Source organism: Peromyscus eremicus, chromosome 16_21 (genome assembly GCF_949786415.1).
Source record: "Peromyscus eremicus chromosome 16_21, PerEre_H2_v1, whole genome shotgun sequence".
NCBI lineage: Eukaryota > Metazoa > Chordata > Mammalia > Rodentia > Cricetidae > Peromyscus > Peromyscus eremicus.
The window spans coordinates 30,946,885-30,957,666 of record NC_081432.1 but is presented as its reverse complement, the minus strand read 5'-3'; the positions used below and the strand labels follow the sequence as shown (position 1 = coordinate 30,957,666).

At 38.1% G+C, this 10,782-nt stretch overlaps 1 protein-coding gene across 2 annotated transcripts; it reads right to left on the bottom strand.

Moving 5' to 3' along the window:
• Positions 1-1,587: 1,587 nt before the first annotated feature.
• On the bottom strand, positions 1,588-2,669 carry LOC131926580 (serine/Arginine-related protein 53-like). Of its 2 annotated transcripts, XM_059282098.1 has the most exons (3): positions 2,348-2,669; positions 1,911-2,173; positions 1,588-1,757 (listed from the first exon to the last, which is right to left on the bottom strand). In XM_059282098.1, exons 1-3 carry the CDS (start codon positions 2,667-2,669, stop codon positions 1,665-1,667), a joined length of 678 nt encoding a protein of 225 aa, XP_059138081.1. In that variant the 3' UTR covers positions 1,588-1,664. The 2 variants fall into 2 exon arrangements, with proteins under 2 accessions (XP_059138081.1, XP_059138080.1); XM_059282097.1 differs by having other exon boundaries at positions 1,603-2,173.
• Between the last annotated feature and the right edge of the window lie 8,113 nt (positions 2,670-10,782).

The following is a 10,782-nucleotide window of genomic DNA, read 5'->3' as shown; positions in this document are numbered from 1 at the left end:
TGGCAGCCTATATCCTTTCCTTGACATATATTTCCTAAGAGGGTGAGAACACATTTACAGTTTACAAATTATACAAAGTATTAAAAAGTAAACTATTTCAGAAACACTAATCCCTCTTGAACCCACTACTGTGAGCCTGTGCAGATCTGCCTTCAGACTGAGCATATTTACTTAGAGAGCCAAGGAAGACAGCCACTACTTAGATCAGGACAATGTATTCATAAAAACAAGGATTTAAAAGAAACTTCTTCATAACACTTGCAACTGAGTGTAAGTTCTTCATATTTTTCATTTTTAACAGAGCCGAGAATTTCTGTAGTTCTAATGTATGAAAAAGATGGAATCAAAGTGTCCTATGTACTATATCCCAAGGACTTGCCATGGCTGTATCTTAAGCTCCAGCCTTTATAGAGACCATGTGAAAGTAAGCAGAGCAAGATGGAAAAAGGAAGTATTTGAGCCAGGGGTTGAAATCCAGTTTTGTACAGCAAGGACCTGAGTCCTTCTCTTCAGTACATTTAGTACGGATTCCGGTGAGTTGTTCTGTTGCCCAGCTGCTAGAGAATGGCATTCTACACAGTGTCCCCAAAGGCTCAAATGCTTAAGGCTCAACACTCCCTGTTGAGAGAGTTATTGGATCATGAGGACTGTAACTCCACCAATGGGTTAAAGCATGAGTCCACAGCTGAATGGGCTGCCAGGAAGGAGGGAACAGACAGGAAGCAGGTAAGTGGAGTATATCTCTGAAGGGTATGCTGTGGCCTCTTCCTGTCTCTTTGCTTCCTGACAGCCGATAGTGAGAGGCTTTCCTGTGCCTTGCCCTCTTGCTGTGTTTCTGCCTGCTACAGGCCTGAAAGCCATGGAACCAGCTGACCATGGACCGACACTTCTCAAGCCATAGACAAAAGCCTTCCCTCTGAAGTCACAGGCCTTTTGTCACAGCAGTGCAAAGGGACTAATGCAGTGGCATGTGATTTCTAAAGGAAGAACTGCGTCTGCTTACAGCACTTCATACAAACTGATCTCTAATTAAAAGTTTTTTCAGACAAGGTTCCACCATGTGGTCCAAGCGTCCCAGCACGAGCTATGGCGTCCAGACTGGAGTTGAGACCCTCCTGCCTAAGCCTCCAGAGGACTAGGATGAGAGGCTTGACACCACACTTGGCACAAGAAAAAGTTTTAGTTCAAATCTATCATGGTCATTGCTTACATCTCATAAAAGGGTACCTTTTATGATACCTAAAAATTTTAAGAAAGGTGAGATAAGAGATTCAAGAAGGGCTTTACAATACATAGGAGATGAACTCTTATACTAAATAATATGGCTCTTATATATGTGTAATTATCCAATATTGGGTCAAAAACATGATTTTGTAAAAACTGTAATGAGATACACTACTGAATACTCATTTACTTCAACACTGACATTTTTATGATTAGCTTTATTAACAGGATATATGTTCATGCACATACACCTTTTTACAATAGATTCACTATTCCCAATGTTTGATTCGAACTAACAAATATTCAGTTGAACACAAGAGAAGAAATGAGATTTTCTTTCTATGTAACTGGCTAAATTGTTTTGAAGAGTAAAAGTTGATATTGTTATTTAAAAACCTAAATTTTCAAGGCTTCTGTCAATTCAACTGTGAATCTCTTCCTCAGGCCACAGGACTGCCCATTAGTCTTTCCTGTCGGAGAGCAATTAATCTCTTGAACCACTTTTCTTCAGCTTCAGCTTTTTCAATAAATAAATTTGGATGAGCCAGAGAATTGTCATCTTGGTACTTGATGGCCGTGGGGATGCTGTCCGAGTCTATTTCCTTTCCGATGCTGGGTGGGTCAGCGGCTACTGATGCTGGTCCTGATGCTGGAGTCACATGCTTCACTTCACTTGGTTCTACTGATTTTTTGACTTCTTTACTTGATCTGAATGTCTGCTGAACAAAAGAATCGCTTTCAATGGCTTTGATTTCTTTAACTCTTTTTACTTGTTCCACCAGGGTGGCTTGGTCTTCCTCTTTTCTTCTCTTTGCTTCTTCTTCATTCCTTTCTTTGGCTTTTAGTGCTTCATCAGCTTTTGCAGCAGCTTCAAGAACCAATTGTAGTCTGGCTTTGGCCCGCTCAGCTGGTGGCAGATGTTCTAATCCAGCTTTGATGTTTCCAGATGCCCCCCGTTTGATGCTGTGCACTTCTTTGTCCTTGCCTTTCTCCTTCTCCTTCTCTCTCTTCTCTTTGTCCCGGGCTTTCTGTCGCTCTCTTTCCCTAGACCTGCTACGGGTTCTTCTGTGACTGGACCTTTCACTGCTTCAACTGTGGGAACGTGGACGAGGTCTTGATCTGGACCTTCTTGTTCTGCTTTTGAACCGAGACCTTTGAACTCTATAGGATTTCCCTCGAGCCCTGGATCGACTTCGACTTCGTTTTCTTCGGGAGCCGTAAGAAGAGGTGCTGTTTGACCTGTGCCTGCGTCTACTCTCATAAGAATGTGAGCGAGGCTGGCAGTGTCTAGACCAGGACCTGGACTCGGACCGTGGCCGCCTCCCACCCTTCTTGCGGCTGTATGTCCTGCTATCTGAGGAACTACTCGAAGAGAAGCGTCTCCGGTGTGTCTTTTTTCTCTTGCTTCTGCTCTCTTCCTTGGTGTCTGATGACTGGCGTCCCATTTCTGGGTCGACCTTCGGGTTTGCACCTCCGGACGCGGGGGCCTGGAACCCCCTCTTCAAACCACGGCGTCACCGGCGTCCTCAGAACTTGCTTCAGTTTAAGCTCGGCGCCTTCCTGGTTCCCGCCTATTTGAATTCTAATGAGAGAGAGAAAGAAAGAGTGTGGATTTGAGTGTGTTCTCTGAGAAGTGGTGAGGATCTAGAAGGAGTTGGGGAAGGAGAATCAGAATCAAAATATATTGTATGAAAAAAAAAGTTCATTTTCAATAAAAGAAAAAAGAAATTGATACCACGGAAAAACCACAAAAAAGAAAAAGAACGTAACTGTGGTTAACCACTGAGCTGTCTTTCCAGCCCCATGGAAGTAGCTCCTTTCTCCAGTCAATATAAGTGGATATATAACTGGTGTCTCATCCAGTGTTCCTCACACCCTAATTACAGGTAGAAAATATCACAGAAAGATGAACCATTTTCAATTCTGTTCAGAACAGGCTTCTCTTCTATTGCATAAATTCTGTATTCACTAAAAAATTGTAGCTTAAATAAAAGATTTATTTCAATTTTCCAAGTCAAAATATCATCATGCTAACAACATTGATCACTCTTAAGAATAAACTACCAATACATGGAGAAGGTGGTTTGTTCACCACCCACATTAAGTTTATATGGGACATATAAAACCTATCCTATAAATTTTACTTTATGGAAAATAAATATCTGTTGTCAAGAATTTATTATCAAAAGTCAAAATCCTAACATTTTATTATAGGGCCAATACAGTACCAGGTCAACATTAAGGAGTCATTAGCTATTTGTGACTGGAGAGATGATTCAAGGTGAAGATGCTGCATAAAGGTGAGGATTGGAGTTTAGATTTGCAGAGCCTAAGGAAAGGGTGAATTGGTGTGGCAGCCTCCAAATGCAGAGACAGAGGATCCCCAGAACAAACCGGCCATATCGGCAGTTCTAGCTTTGATTCAGAGACCTGTAGCAAGGAATAAGATGGTCAAGTGCTGTGGAAAGCTTTCTAGATCAACCCTGGGCCTCCACAGGCACAGGCACACACAGGCATGACACACATGCTAACATCACACACACACACACACACACACACACACACACACACACAGGCATGACACACATGCTAACATCACACACACACACACACACACACACACACACACACACAAACATGCACACCAGACACATATACATAAAACCAGAAAAAGAAAAATACCACTAAATATTACATTTATGGGAAAGTTAGTGCTAAATATACATTATTAAAAAGAAATTCCTTGGAAAGCATACTGTTTCAAATTTTCTAAGTAGCAATCACCATGATTTAGTTGTTAATGCCTCTTCCCTCAATACCCATGTGCTGAAGACTTGATCCAAAGAGTAGTAGCTTTAGAAGGTAGTGAGAACTTTAAGAAGTGGAGCCTGGGGAAGTATCACAGGATACAGATGGGGCACCCCCAAAAGAAACTGCAATATTTGTTTCCTGACAAGAGATAAGTGGTTTTGCTGTGGCCTGTGCCCCTGCAATTTCACACTACCTCACCAAAGCCTAAAGCTGTATGCCAGTTTCTAATAGACAGGAACCTCTGAAACTGTGAACCAAAACAATCTCTCTCACTTTGTAAGGTGATTAACTTGGGTGCATTGATACAGTGGTGGAAAGCTAAAACAGCAACTGAAGTACGTTCAGTTAATATTGCCCTTAACCAGCTCAACCTTCTGTCCTGTGGGAAGCCATGATCCTCACTTCATGCGAGTACTATAGGCTCAAGAGTAGTGAAAGCAAAGTGCTTGATTTTTCCACCTTGTAAAGTGAAACACTGGACTTAAGATAAGGCAAAACAGCAAGTGAACTAATGTAGTGCCAAACAGTGGTTTTCATCGTCCCTGATCATGAAAAATTCCTGCCATAGTTTTCCCTTTGGCTGATATCTAGAGTTAGATCCTTTCCTTCTCATCCAGTACAGTACATGCTCTAAATTTCCCATCTTCTTGGACCTGAAGATTCCATTCCTCTTTCATGACATGAAAGAGGAATCATATAGCAGACTTTAAAGTTTCAACTGTAAGATAAAAGAGAAAGCTTCCAGGTGAACAGGCTCCCAGGGAAAGACAGACTGAGGGCCTCCCACTTACCTGTGATGAGCTCATACTGAACAAACCTCATATTGAAAATGAATAATGATGACTGATCTCTTACATCTTGAATTTAACAAAAAAAGTCACCCAATCCTTCCAGTTGTTCAGACCCAAATCTCTCTATTTGTCTTCCTTTCAAGTCCCTCACTTAATCTATCAATAAGTCACCCAATCCTTCTAATTGTTCAGACCCAAATCCCTCCATTTGTCTTTCTTTCAAGTCCCTCAACTAATCTATCAATAAGTCCTACCTGAAAATACAGAAAATAAAAACAAAACAAAACTTCTTATAATACATTCACAACACAGTTCACTCCTGAGATTCCCAAAATGTATACAAACTCTTTGAATCAATAATCAAACAATTCTTAACTGTCAGTGTTGGAGCCTACTCTGGCCACTTATACTTGTAACACCCTCAATCCCCAGACTCCAACAACGCTTGTTCACAATCTACATACCCCTTGTGTACCATATCCAACATTTCCACCCAGCCAGATCACACTTTGTGCCAGAGTCCAGCCAAGTGAATCTGCCTGTTCCTCCCTTCAAAGGCAGGCTACCTCAACTCAAATATTCACCCCCAAACTCTAGGTTGAGAACAGAGTGCATATCCTACATGCCAGCCCCCTGTGTCCACTTGACTTTATTCTGTTTAAGCCATATCGAACCATCAGGCCCAACCCTGCAGGTACATCCTGGGACACCTGTCCCAGCCTGCTGTCTTCATATCAGACACAGAACTTATGAAAGAAGTCAACATGCCTGTATCTCATCACAAGAATATGAACAATATAAATGATTAAGGCAGTGTCCAAGCCCCCATACATCCATCATTCCTATAGAAATGTTCTACAATGAGAATTACCTACATAAACCCCAGAACAGATGATTTAAAAGAATAATCCTCAACTTCATTAGAGTATTCAACAAGTTTAAAGAAGGCACAGAAAGTCTATCAACAAACTTACAGAAAATTAACTTAAAGAGAATAAATGCTTGAGTGGTGTCTAAGAAAACACAAACATAAGTAAGATTGCTTGAAATGATGAAGGACATGAGAACTGAGTTCAATAAAAAGATAGAAACATTGAAGAGAACAGGCTGAAATGAAGGTGGAATTGACAAAAACGCAAGAATCCAACTAGAAAACTCAAGGGAAAGCTTTGAAAAAGTACAATGAATCAAGCAGAAGACCGAGTATTGTGACTTGACTATAAAGCAGAGTAAATAGACCAAACAATCAAATAATGTGATTGTAAAATACAGAGAAAAAAGGGGACACACAGGAAAAGTGGGATGCTATGAAATGACCAAACTGTTAAATTATAAACACAAAAGAGGGACAAGAATTCCAGATCAATGTCATAGACCAGATCATAGATGGAAACTAAAGAAAGCCACACCCATAGATACAGAAAAACACAGAAAATGAAATAGACAAGACCAGAAAAGAAATTCCTCACAGCACATCATAGTTAAAACACTAAGTATACAGAACAAAGAAAGAATATTGAAAGCTGCAAGAGAAAAATACAAGTCACACACAAAGGAAAAAATATTAGAATAACAGCTGAGTTATTCTGAGTAGACATGTTGAAAGATTCTCTAACAATGCATTTCAAGTTCTAAAAGACCACAACTGTCAAGCTAGACTATGACACCAAATAAAATGGTTTATTATATTTGAAGAAGAAATAAAACTTCCTACAATATGAACAGCCTTTAAAAAAAAAGTTTCTATCCAGAAAAACCAAGCCTGAAAAAAAGAGAGAAAGCAAAACTTTAGGCTGAAGAGAGGAAGAAACATAGGCAAGAAACTGTAAAAAAAAAAAGTTATAATAACTAAACACAAAGTACTACTGAGATAAACACAACTATGGAATGACTACAATCAATACACGCCTTCCAATAATAACTTTAAATGCAATGGCTTCAATTCTCCAATTAAAAGATACAGGCTTGCTGAATGGATCAAGAAACAATATTCATCTATCTGTTATCTACAGGAAACTCAGCTTTAAAGAGAGACACCAACTAGAGTGAGAGGTTGGACAAATAATCCAATAAAAGGGAATCAGAAAGCAATCAGGCTTCAGTATTCTGATATATGAAAACAACAACAAAAATCCTCAAACTAAATCTAATCAGAAGAGATAAAGAGAGACACTTCATTCTAATCAAAGAAACAGCCAAGAAGACAGTACAATCTTAAACATATGTGCCAAACTCTGGGGACATCCAGTTTTATAAAATGTGTACAAGTAGAATTAAAGACACAGATTAACATCAATCCATCAATAGTAGGTGATTTCAGTACCCCACTTTCTTCATCAGACAGGTCATCAGGATAAAAACCAAGCAAGAAACACTGTAATTGAAGCATGTTATATATCAAATGGGCTTAAAGAATATCTATGAAAAATTCCAACCAAAACCAAAGAATATGCATTCTACTCAGCAGTACATGGAAGCTTTTCTAGAATAGACCACATCCTTGGAAACAAAACAACTTTTAACAAATTCCAAGATTGAAATATATATATATATATCTTCTCTGACCATAATACAATAAAAACTGGAAATTGAAAGTAAACATATCTCTAGTAATTATGCAAACTCATGGTGCTTAAACAATTTACTTCTTTTTTTGTTTGTTAGTTTGTTTGTTTTGTTTTTTCAAGACAAGGTTTCTCTGTGTAGCTTTGGTGCCTTTCCTAGAACTTGCTCTGTAGCCCAGGCTGGCCTTGAACTCACAGAGATCCATCTACCTCTGGCTCCCAAGTGCTGGGATTAAAGGTATGCACCACCACCACCCAGCTAACAGTTTATTTCTGAATGATGAGTCAAAGAAGAAATCAAGAAAGAAATAAAACATTCCTTGAAATAAATGAACATGAAAATACAACACAACTGAACCTCTAGGACACACAAAAAGCAATCCTGCCAAGGAAATCTGTATCTCTGAGTGCCTATGTTAAAAGATCAGAAAGAAGACAAACAAATGGCTTAATGATGCACCTCAAATATTTGGAAAAACAACAAGAAACCAAAACCAAATCCAGTAGATGACAATAAAAAAAATCAGAGCATGAATGCTGTGGGATGTCCTTCTTTATGCTGTGAATGTGTGTTGTTCTCATTGGTTGATGATAAAGCAGTTTTGGCCAATGGCCAGGCAAGATAAGGTTAGGCAGTACAACCAAACTGAGGGTGGCGATGAAGAAGGGAGGAGTCAGGGCAGATGCCAGCCAGCCGCTGAGGAAGACATATAGAAAATGAGGTAAAAAGCCAGGAATCATGTTGCAAAGCATGGATAAGAAATAAGGATTAATTTAAATGTAAGAGCTAGCTAGTAATAAGCATGAGCCATCAGCGAAGTATTTATAATTAATATAAGCCTCTGAGTGGTAATTTGGAAATCGACTACCTGGTATAATCCAGTGTATGGGACAGAAAGCACTGCCTCCAGTTACACAGGAATTAATAAAATATAAACAAAGTAAACAGTGAGAAGAATTAACTAATCTTAGAGATGGTTTTTTGAAAAGATAGAATTGATAAGAACCTTGGCCCAGATAAAACCAAAAGAAATAAAAACATGATCCAAATAAACAGAATCAGAAATGAATGTGGAAGCCTCACAGCAAACACACACAACAAAAAAATCAGAATATCGTAAGAGAATGCCTGCATGCCATTAAGTTGAAAAAGATCAAAAAGAAGTTGATTAGTTTTTAGATTAATCTAACCTACCAAAATCAATCCAAGAAATTATCAACAACCTATACAGACTCATAACAAACACTGAGCAAAAAGAATAATAAAACATCTAATTTTAAAAAGTCCAGGCCCAGATGGGTTCACAGGAGAATTTTTTCTGACTTTCAAAGAAAATTTACAGCCAATCATTCTTAAATTACTTTTTAAAATGGAAACTTCTTAAAATAAAAGGGAACAATCACAAAGTCCTTCTTTGAAGCAAGTATTACTCTAATACCAAAAACCAAGTAAAAACACAAGAAAAGAAAACAACAGGCCAATACCCTTGATCAACATAGATTCAAATATCCTCAATAAAACACTTACAAACCAAATACATACATATATCTAAAAGATTATCTACCATGATCAAGTTTGCTTTATCCTGGAGATGCAGGGATGGGTCAACATTCACAAGTCAATGAATATAATAAATCACGTTAGTGGACATAAAGACAAAAATAACATGATGCAGAAATAAACAGATTCAGAAAAAGCTTTTGACAAAATCCAGCACATTTTCATGATAAAAGACCTCAAGAAAGTAAGACTATAGAGAATATACCTTAACTCAACAAAGGCTATATGTAAGAAATCCACAACCAACATATTCTAAATGGAGGAAAACTTGAAGCAACAATCAGAAAATAGGAGCAAGACAGGTATGTCCACTATCTGACCTCCTTTTTAGTATTGTGCTCAAAGAACTATCTGGATCAATAAGTCAGGAAAAGGACATTAAAGGTATACAAGTAGAAAAAGAAGAAGGCAAGCTACCCCTATGTGCATATGATATAATATTATACATAAGAGGTCCCAAAAAATTCTACCAGATAACTTTTAGAAATGATCAACAACTTCAGCAAAGTTGTAGGATACAGAAGCAACTTGTACAAATGAACAGCTTTTCTGTACACTAACATCAAATATACAAAGAAAGAGATCGTGGATACTCTCCCATTCACAGTAGCCTCAAAGAAAATAAAATATCAAGGGATAAACCTAGCCAAGAACATGAAGGACCTCTACAGTGAAAACTTAAAATCTTTGAAAGAAGACATAAAGACATTAGACAACGGAAAATACATATCTTCGACTTAGTAGAATTAATACTGTAAAAATGACCATTTTACCTAAAGCCACTTACAAATTCAGTATAATCCCAACCAAATCCTCATGTCATTATTCAAAACAGAGAAAATAACTATTCTAAAAATTTATGTGGAAAAACAACAAAAAGATCCCAGGTAGCCAAACAATTCTGAACAACAAAAATAACACTTGAGAGATTGCCATTGCAGATATCAAGATACATTAAAGAGCCATGGTAATTAAAACAATATGCTTCTGGAGAGAGAGAGAAAACATGGTACTGGTTTCCATCTAGATCAATGTAAGAAAATATAAGACCCAAACATAAATACAAATAACTACAGCTATTAATATTTGACAAAGATGTAATAAATGGTGCTGGGAGGACTAGGTGTCCACATGCAGAAGAATGGAATTATGCCTATATTTATCACCTTGCATAAAAACTAACCACAAATGGATCAAAGACATAAGTTTGAAACACTGAAACTGCTAGAAGAAAACATAGGCAATGCCCATATGACACAGGTGTAAGGTACAGACTTTAGGAATAGGACTCCATTTCCTGAAGAGTTAAGGCCAACAATTGACAAGTGGGACTTCGTGAAGTTAAGAGGCTTCTGCACAGCAGGAAAAAAAATTAATCAACTGAAGAGGAAGTCCACAAAATGAGAGAGAATCTTTGTAGAATCTGGTAGAAGTTTACTATCCAGAATATATAAAGAACTCAAAAACAAAGAGTCAAAAAAAATCAAATGATCCATTTAAAAAATAGACTGAATTTGCACAGAGATTCTCAAAAGAGGAAATAAAAATGGCTAAGAGATTAAACCAAGAAATGTCCATCACCCCTAGCAGTTAGGGAAATACAAATCAAAACAACTCTGAGATTTCATCTTACCACAGTCAAAAAGGCAGAGATCAACAACAAAGGCTGGAGAGGAGTGGGGAAAGGGGAACACTCGTTCACTGTTGGTGGGATTGCAAACGGTGCAGCCACTCTAGAAATCAATGTGGATAATCCTTCAAAAGCTAAAAATAAATCTCCATATGAACCCTATACCACTCCTTGGTACATGGCCAAAAGGACTTGACATCC